Source organism: Peromyscus leucopus, chromosome 2, assembly GCF_004664715.2.
Source record: "Peromyscus leucopus breed LL Stock chromosome 2, UCI_PerLeu_2.1, whole genome shotgun sequence".
In the NCBI taxonomy this organism is placed as follows: domain Eukaryota; kingdom Metazoa; phylum Chordata; class Mammalia; order Rodentia; family Cricetidae; genus Peromyscus; species Peromyscus leucopus.
In genome coordinates, this window is record NC_051064.1 from 149,056,036 (window position 1) to 149,069,883 (window position 13,848).

Here is a 13,848-nt window from a genome sequence, read left to right on the forward strand (position 1 = left end):
AAGAAGAGATTAAAAAATATATGTATTTACTAAAGGTCTCTTCCAAAAGTTCATCATAAAAATGACATCTCAACTCACCTGTTCTACAAAATCCAGCTGTTACAACGTGAGGAAGTAGGTATTGGAACTAAGAATGATATACATAGAAAGTAACAATTTGAAGATTAGAATAAGATGCAGGAAATTACTCTGCCACCTTCTGCTGCTTTTTTCTTTTTATCTGAGAGAAGATGGGATGCTGAGGGGGGAGAAAATACCTGACAGCTACAGCACATGAGGCTATGCTAGAGCACAAGGTGAGGCCTCTATCTTCAGACTCTTTCTCTGCGATAGGCCAGAGAAACCGCACAGTGCCTTTTTAGCCATTTTGCCTTTGTTTACCTCAGCAAGGGAAGCTTTCAGTGACTGTTCTAACACCTAGAGAAAGTCCTCAGGAAAGTCACCACAGTGGAGATGGCAAAACTCATGAACTCTTACTGTGTTCTTGGAAGCATGTTCAGAAGCAAGAGAGGCCAGCTCCTCAAGACTGTACGCAGTCACATCTGCCTGAGGTGCTCCATGTGGACTGAGACTTGGGTTTGCTAAGAAACACAGGGAAATAAAGAGGTAATCCAGTGACAACAGCGTCTTCAGGAAGTCACGTCTTACCACTATCAGGCTGGCTAATTTTCTTAGATGAGGATGCCTTGCGTTTTCCTCAAAATCAGGTAATTTTTTTTTGCTTGCATAAAAGTATGGTTAGTTATGCAAACTTAAGACTATGAATTTTATGAATCCTGCATGCTCTAGGTTACAAAAAGCAATATTCATTTAAAGTTCTAAAGCTAGCTAATGAAATTAAAGTACAGATACACACACATTTCTATGGAGGAAATATTAGCATTCACAAACTACCTATTTACCACAGATGAAGCAAACAGGTTTGTGCTAAAGACACAACTTTATGGAATACTTGAGAAGGACAAGTCTGAAGGAAAGGAGAAACATTTGTCCTTTACTCCGTTTCTTATATAGTGTAACTGTATGGCCCAAGTATGTGCATGACAGGAAAGCACACATGTGTTTTCTCTTGTAATCTCCATGGAAGGCAATGCTCCTTGAAAAAAAAAAAAAGTCTTCGAGTTGTACTTAAACTGCTGAACTTGACTCTTGCAGCAGACCGGCAAAATATTGCAGCTACTAAACTGCCAGGCCAATCCCAGTCTCCCGGCTTTGGAAAGCCCAAAGCACCCTTTAAGTCGGTCAGACCTGCTTGTCCTGGCCACCAAGAAGCTCAAGCCTCCTGGGAATCCCACTGCACGGGGAATCCCACTGCACAGGAGTACTGGGCCCAGCGCACGCTACTCTGCAACTCATTACCTTGCACGCTATGCACACAGCGTAGGGCGTAGTTAAGGGCATCTAGGGTGCTGGGCTTAGTGTGTCTCTCGGCTGGAAAATACTTTTTCATTTCTTGGACAACCATTATAAGTTCTTCAGATATTCTGTTTCTGTCTTCATGTTCACTGAACAGAAAACAAAAACAAAAACAAAAACAAAAATGGTAATGGTGGACACTCAGTAAATTCCTGATTTTTAGGGGTGTTTGGGCACACCCACTCACTCAGATCGCAGGTTTAATGCCCTTCCTTCTCTTCCAGGGAGGGTACATTGGACACTTTCAATCTCCCTTCAGCCCTAACTCCATCCAATTCTTCAACCGCTTTCCTCCTCCTTTCCATACTCTGGTAATTTACTCTAGTATCATCCTCCACCCGTCAGTTCTCACTAAAGTGTCTAAAAGTTCCCTTTCATGTCGCCTCCCCCCCCACCCCCCGCACCCCGTCCCCGGGGTCAAAAACATAACAAAGCTGTAAGTCCTGCTTTCCCAGCCCCGGGCCAGGGCAATAAACAGAGGGGGGTAGGTAAGCTTCCCGGCGTCACCTGTGGCTGCTGTCCACGCAAGTGCCCTGCAGCGGACCCTCCTGATCAGACGTCCCCTGGAGCCCCGGTCCCCCGCTGTGGGGACAGTGGCCGCTGGGCACTGCCGGGTCTCCACAGGGGTCCATCCCGCCTGGCAGCCCTCAGCCAGCTTTTCTCAGTTTGCAGCTAGCAACCAAACCCGGCTTGTTTTGGTCCCTGCCATCGCCTTCGGGAAAGACTGGGTGCCGACCACGCTCATCTGAGGGGCACTTTTCTCCTCAGCATTTTCACAGAATCTGCTCGGGTGGCGAGCGACACCGACGGCTCGACGCCGGAAACGGGCCGGCCGGACCCCACCGTGACTCTCGGCGAGCGTGGTCAGCCCGAACCAACTTTTCCACCGTCCATGCTGAGAAGTCGGCGAGCATCAAGGAACGCCTCGGAGAGCACGGTTGCGGGCTGACACGGCGGAAGGCAGGGGCAGCGGCGCCGGGCCGTGCAAGCTCGCAGGCCTCCCGCCAGCCGAGCACTCGCCGCCGCCCGCCGCCCCGCAGAGCCCTCGCCCACCCGCGGGCCGCCCAGTCTCGAGGCCAGCCGCGTGCCGAGCGGCCGCCGGCCCCGCCCCCTCCGCGCCACGGGCTCCGGCCACGCCCCCCCGCCGCTCGATTGGTCACTGCGGCCGGCTACGCGAGCTCTCATTGGCCGGGGCGGAGTCCGACTCGGCACCGCGGGGGTTACGTAACCGTGGGCGAGTGGGCGGGTGCAAAGGCCCCGGAGTACCTTACATAACGCGCGGGTCGGGCGAGGTCGGCTCTTGGCCAATCCCGGCCGCCAGGAGCCCGGGTCGGGGGCGGAGTGGCCAGGAGGACGCTAGGGCCTCGCCGTGCAAATCTACAGCTGTGTCCGTAGGCGGGGCCTTGGAGCTGTCAGTCAGGAGAGGGCGGGCCAGGGGGCGTGGCCTGAGCGGCCGACAGGTGAGTGGAACCCGGTTTCCCTGTGGCACTTCTGGGTCCTCTGGCCACTGAGGCTTCCCGGGCGAACTGCGGTAGTGCCCAGGGATGCAATGCTTTGCAGTGAAGGATCTCCTTGGTTTCCCATTGTTTTAATCTTTTCTGAACTTGCTGTCTCCTCCCGCCTGCCAGCTATAGGCGAATGAACCCCCACAGAATCCAACCGAATTTTCAGAAATAGAAGTTTAATGGTACAAGGTAACTTCCCGGGCTGCCCTGAAGTTACAGATCCATTTGGCAACAGGAGGAAGATAAACATATGTAAAAGATGCTCTCTTTTCGAGGAAACAGCCGGGACGCTCATTTTATGTAACTATTCATATCTTCCTAAATGAAATGAACAGGGCAGAGCCCTCTGCTGCCTGGGTACACCAAGACACGGGGGTGGGAGGTGGGGGGCGGGCAGGAGATGGCGCAGCAGAGCGCCTACTGCTTTCATTGGATGGTTCCCAGGCACCCTCTATCAGGTGCCTCACAAGTACCCCTAATACCAAGCTCCAGGGGATCCCACGCCCTCATCGATAAAAGCACATGCACATATCCAGACATACACAACACATAAATAATTAAGTCTAAAGAAATAAGTACACTCAGGTTTTTTTTGGGGGGGGGATGAATGAAAGATGTTCTAGGTCAAAGAAGGGAAAGTGCCAGAGGGCAGTTATCCACATTATGTATTGAACAAATCACTCATTTTCAAAGTCTCTCTCCACACCGGATCACTCTCCTGTCAAGCTCTTCTTCCAGAAGCATTCACGACACAGCTATTGAGTGCACACCTGGGCAGAGATTACTGCACTCCCTGCAGACAGGACAAAAATCCCTCACAGTGACTCCTGAACGTCAAGAAAGTTGAGATGATAGTAAATAAAATAAGCTGGTGGGATGGAAAGGATAGAGGTTAAGGGAGGAGGCAAGAGGCCTGGGAAATGGCCTGGAGGATAAGTTTTCATTGAGAAGGGGAGACTGAACTTGAGTGATGCCTTGGAATGAGGGATGTGGGTGAACACTTCCACAGAACTGAACGGTATTGTACCTGCCAGGCCATCTTGGTGTAGAACAGGTTAGTTGCTGAGAACTTGAAATGGTATGAGAGTGGGTGAGAAAGGAAGGGCCACACTGTGGTAGGGCTTGTACTTAAGGGAAAGTAGACTTTCATATTGTAAACATAAGCAAAACCCCACTTGGTCTATATTATGTTGTTTCCAGGTGTGGAGGAATGAGGGAGTGTGCATTGAAAGGAAGGCAAATACAGATGCTTGCTGGTGTGGGGGGGAGCCACACATTTGGAACATCCCTCACCTATCCAAATTTATCTGGCTGGTGGTGGTGTTGTATACCAGGGCCACCTTTCCAGATTACTTCTAGAAGACCATATTTAAGTAACCCATAGGCCATATCCTGACTAACTGCAAGCCAGCTCCTATCTCACCTCTACACCGAAAAGCACTTTTCATTTGGGGTATGATGGTTAATTTCAGTCGTAGACTTCATTGGATTTGGAACCAACTGAAAGGCAACCTGCTGGGCATTCCTGATGGACTTTCTTGCTCAGACCTACCCTAAATTTAGGCAGCAACTTTTGGTGGCAGCCCAGATAATGATGATGGAAGATGGATGCTCTGCTTTTTGCCTATGAGCCTCACTCACTGGCAAGTTCTACCCTGGTGTTGCTGCACTTTGCTATGATCAGAACTCAGCTTTTTGGATTTCAACATGAGGTTTTCCAGGAATCCTCCATGCCTGTAGTGCCAGATTGGAACTGCTGAAGCAAGCCCTCAGCCTCATGAACTGAACAGATACCAGTTTCTCTGGAAGAGAATGGTGGGTCTGGATTGGGATTGGCTCAGCACACCCCAAGGCCAAGCTCTCAGTACAAAGCAGATTTATGTGCCCCAGAGGAACAAATGGCAGGGAATAAGACAGAGACAGGGGGTAGAGGATGAGGAAGCAGGGGAAGGGAGCAAGGTAGATGGGACAGGCGTGTTTTCCTGGAGGGACAAAGGACTGCCTCTGGACAGAGAGGAGACAGACGTGACCCACTGGCAAATGAGTTTATAAAGAGAAAAAGGGAAACCCCGTGTTAGGATGAGGTGGTTGATTTTGATTGGATATGTTAATTAGGGTAGTTACAAGGGGGCTCTTGATTGCTGGACTTCAATACTTTGATAGATGGACTTTGGTAGCCAGCCTCAGGAGGAGGATGTGGCCAAATAAGGGAATAGATCTTAGGGGCTGGCTTTAGAAATGTGATCTAATATTTTTAGCAAAGCAGAGGGAATGGGAGAGAAGGGCAAGGCCTGCCAGAGCCATGCTTACTGTGATCAAGCTCGCTAGAGTCTCTTCATTTTCAGCCTCTCCAGTGTGAGGCAGACCATATCACACAAGCCAATCTAATTAGTCTTCTTTGAATATATATTCATTTTGTCAGTTCTGTTTTTCTAGAGAACCCTAACATGGGATGGGATCTGCAGCTACTCCTAGTGGGGGTGGGTAAGAAAGAAAAAGTAGTTTGTGAGGGAAAGGCAGGGACAGCAAGGGGAAGAAGTTTTAGGAAATGGATCAGGTGTATCCACCCCACTCTAAGGAACACAAGACAGGATCATGTTAATAAACAACTTTATTCAGGATTTCATAGCGGGAAAGTTCCCAGCTGAATGCACAGACAAGCGAGGTATTACTGTGTTAACACAGAAGCCAGTGAGTTACATGGGTCTGAGTATGGAGGAGACAGCACCAAGGTTGTGGGGTCAGACCAAGACAGAGGCCCCAGGCTGATGTTGCTTTCCCATAGTGGGACATGCTTTCAATATTTGTACTGTTTCAGTAATGTTAGGGAACAAATAAAAAACTGGAACCAGATTCTGTTCCATCTTGACTGGTGCCACTTTGCACACAAACACAGATTCCAGGACATTGTAGAGGCACTGCCACAAGCAAAGAAAGCCCGTGTCTCCCTCCCTGCTTTCTTATTCACATTCATGCCTGAACGCCGTCTTTGAACCACACCTTGATGAAAGTCTCATATACACAACCAAAGTGTCTCAGATGGCAACAGCTATGTCTTTAGAGCAACAGGTATCTCTGGTTAGCTATCCACTTGTAAGCGACCAATGCCTCACCTCAGGCATAATACAGAGGACTGATTTAGGAAGCGGAGTATGAGTAAAAGCAGTAAATAGGATTCAAGAGCTCCGGTCTTTGCTAATGACTCTGTGAGGCTGCGGAGCTGCTGCTCACATTGCACTAGAGGCCACAGCCTCTCGTTCAGTCTGCAAACTGCTTGCTTTAGCTCACTTCTATAGCTCTATGAAAGAAACCAAATTTGAAGGAGTATCATCTACAGCATTTCACATGAAGGACTGTGAAAATGTTGAAGGCTCACACAGTATAAACACTTTTTCCTTGAAGGACAACCTGAGTTACATTTGGCACTTACTTAAATCTATTAGGGACAGACTTAACGGACATCGTATTTCAGTTTTGGCAAAAAAGAAACTTTGGTCATAGTCCTACAAAAACTTTTTCAAGGGTTATTTCTGATTAAAATACTCTTTTAGACGCGATACACAACAAGAACAAGAAAGTAAACATCTTCACACCTAACATGAGAGCATCTTAATACAGCAAGAGTCAGTAATGCTTACAAAAAGGAGGGTCCTCTTAACGAAAATGAGCCAAGTATCAAAATAAGGCACACCCTGTTATTGTCACCAATTTGTATTAGGCAGTAGTGTTCTTCTCGAAAGGCGCTGGTAATCTAATCACCCAAAGGTTTAAAATGTGGTTTTGAAGACGATGTCAGATGTGGGGACAGCTGAACTGGACACAATTCCCTTCCTGGAATCCACAGCAAGTTGTCAGTGACAACATCCACCCAGACTCCAGCACTCTGGAGCATCAGAAGTCCTCTTTCCTAGTCGGGGCATACATCTGTGAAGGCACTGTGCAAAATGTGTGCAAGATAGGGCACACCCCCCAGTTTGGAGTGTATATTAAAACAAAGGCACATTTTCTAGGCACTGAACTGTATGTAAACTAACAAAAATAATCATTTGGAAAAACAAGCTCAATAACACAGCAGGTTCTAAGTAGAAAGTCTTGAAGACGCTCCTGAACAGTGGGCTTTGGTTTCACCAGGTTCTTCATGAAGAGACACTCCACACTAAGAAGCAGGGAAGATTTAGAAACAGTGAAAAAGGCAGTTTAGTCTTTCTACATAGCTTCTCAATAGGAATTTCTATTGTCTACATAGGGACAGGAAGAAATTGATTTGGCCAGTTGGGAAGGATCAAGGTGGTCTCAGCTAATCACTATACTCCACAAAAGGAAACATAAAACTGCATAGGAGAGAAAAACTGACCAGTCAGTAGGAATGAGATACCCTATTCTCAAAGGATTAATGTCTACATCTATGTATGTATATCTATTCTCCATCCATCCATCTATCTACCTATATAAAACACCAGACTTTAATCACACAAACTCAAATATTCAGGATCAGTATGGTGGCACATGCCTATAATCCTAGCACTTGAGAGGTTGAGGCAAGAAGATTACAAGTTCAAGGCCAGCCTGGGTTGAACAGTGAGACCCTGCCTCAAACTTCCCTCAACACCACCACCCCAAACACCCTCAAGTATTCAAAGTATTTGGTAAAGAGAAATATTTAGACCTTGGAATGAACTAACCTTCACCCTTTGCTACTGCACATGCAAATATCAGTGAACACAGGGTAACTCACCAACAATGATGATGACCACAATCACCAGGACACTGATCCCTATCGCCCACATCTGCAACAAGACAGGTCCATTTAACATTGCAAAACCAGACAGACAGCGTTTGCTGCAACAGCTACAGTATGCAATAATTTATCATTTCTAAAACCTAAATTTAATATTTTCAGTTAAGGTCTGAAATTTAGTTATGGGCTTTCAAAAGTGTTCCAATCCTCTGTGGCCTCTGGAAAGACACAAATTTCCACACAGGCTACTGAGCTTGTCCCATGTATCCTTTCTAAAAAAAGCGTGACCGAAGTATTTGAGATCTGATCAAAGACGTTCTCATTTGCTAACTATATAAACCTGCTTTGAGTAATAGTCGTATGTGGCTGTCTCCTCTTTTGTTGAGTAAGATGGAAGTCCTTAGCGTCTGATGTTTGAAATTGGAGCCATTCCCAGAATGGCCTGCAAACTAAGCACCGAAGCCAGAACTCCCCTATTGGTGTTCTCAGGGACCTGGGTGGGGTCTAACGCCCAAGACTGGTTTGGGACAGTCCTATTCTGCACATCTTTTAACTTTAGGCACAAACCATGGGACTGGATTCCTAGTTCTAGGCAAGGAAAAGGGATGTAGACTCAGCAGTTGGCTCAGATTCCACCTGCTTCCCAGAGTCACAGAACGCAACACTCTGCAATGGAGGGGTCTGAAGTGAAGGTCTGTCAAGACAGCATTACCTTGCAGTTTTTCCACCAATACTTTCTCTTCAACTTGGCAGCACTTGTTTCAAACTGAGAAGCACCTGCCTGCAGTGCATCTGCACGGTCATCGAGCTCCGAGAGCTTCTGGTCTCTTTCTAACACTTTGTCCACGTTGACTCTCATGATGTCAACCACCTAAACAGACATGGTTACAGTTACACAGAAAGGAGAGGAAGAACAAAATACACACGAACTCTAAGGACACTTTTTTCCCCCAGGTTAGCAGCACTTTATTACTTTAAGCTAAACTCTCAGTTAAAAAGGGGGCCCAGGCCTCTGAGGTAAATCCACTTAGCAAACCAGGGATAGAAGGGAACTTCAATGATGGGTATGTATTGGGAAACCCACACTAGTATTACATACCACAGTGAGAGACTCAACTTCCTCTAAGGTCTGAAACAGAACAGTGTGCTCACTTTCATGGCTGTTCAACACTACACTGGCAGTCCTGGGCAAGAAATCAGTTAAGGAAACAAAGACAGCCTAGTTGGAAAGGAAGAGGACATCTATTGCTACATGTAAGAAATTCTACAGAAAACCCTTAAGACTCTTTTAAAGGAGGCTGGCGAGATGACTCAGCAGGTAAAAGTACTTGTGGTCAGTCTGATGACCTGAGTTCAATCCCTGGGACCCACACAGTGGAAAGAGAAAACTGACCCTTGAAGTTGTCCTCTGACTTCTGCATGTGGTGGATGAACTTGCATGTCTTCCCCTACCTTAATTCTTTTAGAGACAGGTCTGTGCCTATCAGTCATTCCTGCTCTCTTAAGGCAAGATGAGAAGTAGGGGCAGGAGAATCACCTGGAATGCCCATGTGCCAGTTTGTCTGGATTTCATAGCATAGCCATGGCAAAAACAAGAGACTTTGCCTTACCAAGGTGGAATGAGAGAAGCAACTCCAAGAAAAGTTGTCCTCTGACCTCCCAATACATATACCATGGCACATCTGTGCCCACTCAAGTACATCTACCCCTTCTGCTACCGTGCGCGCGCACACACACAGACTGCTGTGAGAATTAAAGTCTTGTAAGTGGGAAGACACCCATGTTTGCATGTGGGAAGACAATGCTGTGGAGACGGCCATATTCTCCAAGTGACTGACAAAGTCAATACAATCCCAACAGCTCTTTTTCCCCTCAGAAAAACTGTCATGTAATAACAATTCCAGTGGCTTTTTTCATATATAATTTCAAAGAAGAACTGAGAAGAAGCAAGCCAATATTAAAAAAAAAAAAAAAACTATGATCATACTTCCCAATTTCAAAACTCACCACAAAGCTAGAGCAATAGAAACTGTGATAATGGCAGAGGACAGAAGAAGATCAGTGGGAAAGAGCTGGGAATCTGGAAATCTGCCTACACATTACAGCCAACTGAACCAATTTATTGCTTCATTGATCGATTCTGGAGCTAAGAATGGAACCTAAGTCCTTGTGTTGGTTAGGCAAGTGTTCTACCATTGAACTACACTCTCAGTCTGCCAACTAAATTTCAAAAGGATGCTAAGACCATCAAATGGAGAAAGGATATTCTTTTCAACAAACAGTGCTGGCACAACTAAATAGCCATAATAAAAGAATGAAGTTGGATTCCTGTTTAATTTCCTATAGAAAAAGAACTCAATAGACCAGTGAGTTAAATTTAAGAGCTAAGAGTATAAAAACTCTTAGAAGAAAAAAAAGTAAAGCTTTATAGCTTGTTTTAGGTTTCCATTGTTGTGCTAGAACACCATGAACAAAAGCAACTTGGGGCAGAAAGGGTTTAATTCATCTTGTAGCTAATAGTCCAACATACAGGGCAGTCAAGGCAGGAACTGATGATGCAGAGGTCATGGAGGAATGCTGTTTACTGGCTGGCTCCCTGTGGCTTGCTCAGCCTGCTTCTTACACCATCCAGGACCACTTTCCCAGAGGTGGCATCACCCAACAGTAAGCTGGGTCATTCCACATCAATTATCAGTCAAGAAAATGCTTGCCCACAGGCAAATCTGGTCCCCACAGGCAAATCTGGTCAGGGGTATTTTCTCAATTGAGGTTCCCTCTTCTAAAATGACTCTAGCTGGTGTCAAGCTGACATAAAACTAGCCAACAGAACATTATTTTAATGTTACTTTTGTTTATGTTGCATTTGTTTAACTCTGTGAAGCTGTGTTACTCTGCCTGCCTAAAACACCTGAGAATATAATAAAGGAGAAATCTGGGAGAAGGGAGAGAAGGAGCCAGAGAAAGAGGAGGACATCAGGGGCCAGCAACCCAGCTACACAGCAAGCCATGGAGTAAGAGTAAGATTTATAGAAGAGAAGGGGAAAAGCTCAGAGGCAAAAGGTAGACAGGATAATTTAAGTTAAGGAAAGCTGGCAAGAAACAAGTCAAGCTAAGGCCAAGCATTCATAATTAAGAATAAGCCTACAAGTGTGATTTATTTGGAAGCTAGGTGGCAGGCCCCCCAAAAGAGCAAAAACAAACAACAACATCTTACTGTATGATTTAATAACAGTATCTAAGATAACTAGTTTTAGGACAATTAAAAGCAGAAAGATCGTGTTGGGTGGTGGTGGTGCATGCCTTTAGTCCCAGCACTTGAGAGGCAGAGGCAGGTGATCTCTGATTTCGGGATAGTCTGGTCTACAGAGTGAGTTTGAGGACGGCCAGGGCTACACAGAAAAATCCTGTAAGAATACAGAAGTAGGAAACTGGGAGATGGTTCAGCAGTTAAGAGCACTGGCTGCTCTTACTGAGAACCTGGGTTTGCGGCCCAGAACAGACAGAGCAGCTGACAACCTTCTGCAACTCCAGTTCCAAAGGTTTTAATGCCCTCTTCTGACCTTTGCAGGCATTGCACACACATAGTACACAAACATGCAGGCAAAACGCTCATACACATAAAAAAAAAATATGAAAAAAAGGAATATGGAAATATTGGTCTGAATTTCTCACAGAATTTTCACTGTGGTCCTCTAAATGCACATCTAGAAAGAAGACTTCTGATATAGTCAAAATTTATACTCATTGGTAATGCTTTTTCTTTTTTCTAACATGAATTTTTTTACAATTGTGTGTGTGTGTCTGTGCAAATGCATGCAGGTGCCCTTGGAGGCAAGAGTTAAAGACAGCTGAGTGGCCCAAATATGTGTACTTGTAACCCAATGTGGATCCTCTGCTAGAATAGTAAGTGTTCCTAACCCCTGAGTCATCTCTCCAGCTCCAGTGACTTTTTCTGATAGAATTCTACAGAATTCCCATGTTTGTTTGAAATTCACATTCTAGAATTTAGAGCAGTACCTCATCTACTTGGTTTTGTGTCTGCTGGAGTCTTCGATTACTGCCAGTGGCCGCACTTGAACTTCCTGAAGGCACACCTGTGGACCTGAAAGGTGTAAGGCACAACCATGAGTATATTATGATTCCCAATGCACTTAACATAAACTAGATTTGGTAAGGCAAATAAGTAATCCCAGCACTCCTATGGTGAGATGGGAGGTGGAGACATCAGAGTTCTGGGGCAACTGAGGGCCAGCTAGCCTGACACATACACAGCACTGAACAGAGATACCGTCTCAAATAAGGTGGTAGGCAAAGACTGACATCTGAAACTGTCCTCTGCTCGCACACATATACCATGGTGTGTGTGTGTGTGTGTGTGTGTGTGTGTGTGTGTGTGTGTAAACCATTATGCTGGGACTTAGTCTTATTAATTCCTTATAATGAAATTAAAAAAAAAAACCTGCAGTAAGAAAGGCACTAATGCATTTTTTAATAATCCCTCAATATTTCCCAAGACTGTGTACCAGTTGATAGTGACCAAAGTCTAAAACATTTGTTGTGCCAATGAAGTGAATGATCTCAAGACTGGATACCTCTACTTTCTGTTTTTGTTTTTTTTTTTAATTGCTTTAGGGCTGGAGAGATGGCTCAGAGGTTAAGAGCACTGGCTGCTCTTTCCAGAGGACCTGAGTTCAATTCCCAGCTCACATGGTGGCTCACAACCATCTATAATGAGTTCTGGTGTTCTCTTCTGGCCTGCAGGCATACATGCAGGCAGAACACTGTATACACAGTAATAAATAAATATAAAAGAAAAATGCTTTAAAACACACAACTGTTTAAAGGCATTCAATATTTTCTCCTGCTCTTTTTGTTGCGGCAAGAACTTAATAGTAAGAAGCAATCACAAAATAGCCAAAATGGAGCAGTAGATTCAAAGTGCACGGAGGGGTTTGTGTGACCGGGAAGGTGGGCTGAAGCGGTTCTCTCTGCTGGAGAGTCATTCATCTTCCACAGGCTCATCGAATGCTTTTTCACTCATGCCCACTTTTCATTACTACTCTTGCTTTGAAGTCCCAAAAGCCTCCATTAAACTCTTCCCTGTATCTAAGCCAGTACCTGAGATGTGCCTCGCTACACAACAGTCGTCCTATCGTTGATACAACAGTTCTTTTAAGTGGGCACCGTGTTTAACACCAGGATGACTGTCTCTCAGAATTCAGGGTCTGAGAGCTAAACATGGAAACCGTGCTCTGGGGTGAAACAGTATCCGTCTACTCTTCTCTAAATCCTAATACTCTTTGAAAAGGACAATATTATCACCCTCATCTTATAAAAATGTAGAATGAGCATGCATTCTCTGAATACAGACCTCAGGCTCTGCCGTTTGCACAAGCAGTCCTACCAGGTACCTCTTAAGTGGAGTCAACTTTGGGCAGAGGGACATTACCGAGTCCTGCTGAACGTTACCACTAGAAACCAACTTCAAAACAAGAGTGTTTTTTGCTTAAAACGGAAGCGAAACCCATGGCCAAGTGATGCTGGGGGCGCGGCAGCTCCTCGGAGGACGCCACCTGGGCCTCAGCACCTGGCCATGCCCCGGCCTCCGCACCACGGCGCGGAGAGCGAGCGCCCCCGGTCGCCCCCGCCCCTCTCGAGCGCCTCGAGGAAGGAACCACGGGGTGTGACGGCGGCTTCCTCTGCAAGCCGGTGCCCCACCCTCGCCCTTCGGCGTCTGCCCGCCGGCCACGGGGCACTCCGGGACGTCGCGGCACCACGAGCGGCACCACGACTCGGCCCGCAGCGTCTGAGGGCAGAGTGCACCGCGGGGCCACCGCCCACCTCAGGCCCAGGGCGCTGCGCGCAGGCCCGCGAGGCCTCCACCCGAGTCCGGGCCCCGAGCGGCGGCCAGCACGCCTGACGTGGGTCCCGGGAGGGGGCCGCCGCCCCCCGGAGCCCGCCTCGCCTCGCAGCGCAGCGCGTCACTCACATTTTGGCGGCGGCGGCGGCGGTGGCGTCTAGCCGAGGGTCGGCGGACTGGTGCAGCGAGCAGCCGAGGCGGTGGGGATGGGCGGGGCCGCGGTGACGTCACGAGCAGGGGCGGCACAGGAACCGACGAGGCGTTCCCAGCCGCGGAGGGCGCGCCGGAAGTGGGCGGGGCAGGGGTCCGACCCCGGCGCAGCACTGCGG

The 13,848-nt window shown here is 47.1% G+C and overlaps 2 protein-coding genes across 4 annotated transcripts in view; both read right to left on the bottom strand.

Annotated features, from left to right (window-relative positions):
• Nucleotides 1-2,433, bottom strand: part of Per3 (period circadian regulator 3) — a 51,142-nt gene extending 48,709 nt beyond the window's left edge. For 2 of the 3 annotated variants that reach the window (XM_028883122.2, XM_028883120.2), the window contains exons 1-3: nucleotides 1,924-2,431; nucleotides 1,360-1,505; nucleotides 478-581 (exon numbers count right to left, since the gene is read on the bottom strand). In XM_028883122.2, coding sequence (XP_028738955.1) covers nucleotides 478-581; nucleotides 1,360-1,505; nucleotides 1,924-2,048 — 375 coding nt within the window. In that variant the 5' untranslated portion in view covers nucleotides 2,049-2,431. Of the gene's footprint in view, nucleotides 1-477; nucleotides 582-1,359; nucleotides 1,506-1,923 lie in introns of all 3 variants that reach the window. The other variant, XM_028883121.2, reaches the window with a different exon arrangement.
• Nucleotides 2,434-5,514: 3,081 nt separating this feature from the next.
• On the bottom strand, nucleotides 5,515-13,754 carry Vamp3 (vesicle associated membrane protein 3). Its single transcript, XM_028883119.2, has 5 exons — nucleotides 13,649-13,754; nucleotides 11,677-11,761; nucleotides 8,372-8,530; nucleotides 7,657-7,708; nucleotides 5,515-7,077 (listed from the first exon to the last, which is right to left on the bottom strand). Coding segments are annotated over exons 1-5 (318 nt in total). The 5' UTR covers nucleotides 13,651-13,754; the 3' UTR covers nucleotides 5,515-7,057.
• Between the last annotated feature and the right edge of the window lie 94 nt (nucleotides 13,755-13,848).

Excerpts from the sequence above, each read along its gene's own strand:
- Vamp3 (XM_028883119.2), bottom strand. Across the intron at positions 8,531-11,676 it reads CACAAAACCAAGTAGATGAG|GTGGTTGACATCATGAGAGT; the intron begins GTACTGCTCTAA and ends ATGTCTGTTTAG. Across the intron at positions 7,709-8,371 it reads ATTGGTGGAAAAACTGCAAG|ATGTGGGCGATAGGGATCAG; the intron begins GTAATGCTGTCT and ends GTCTTGTTGCAG.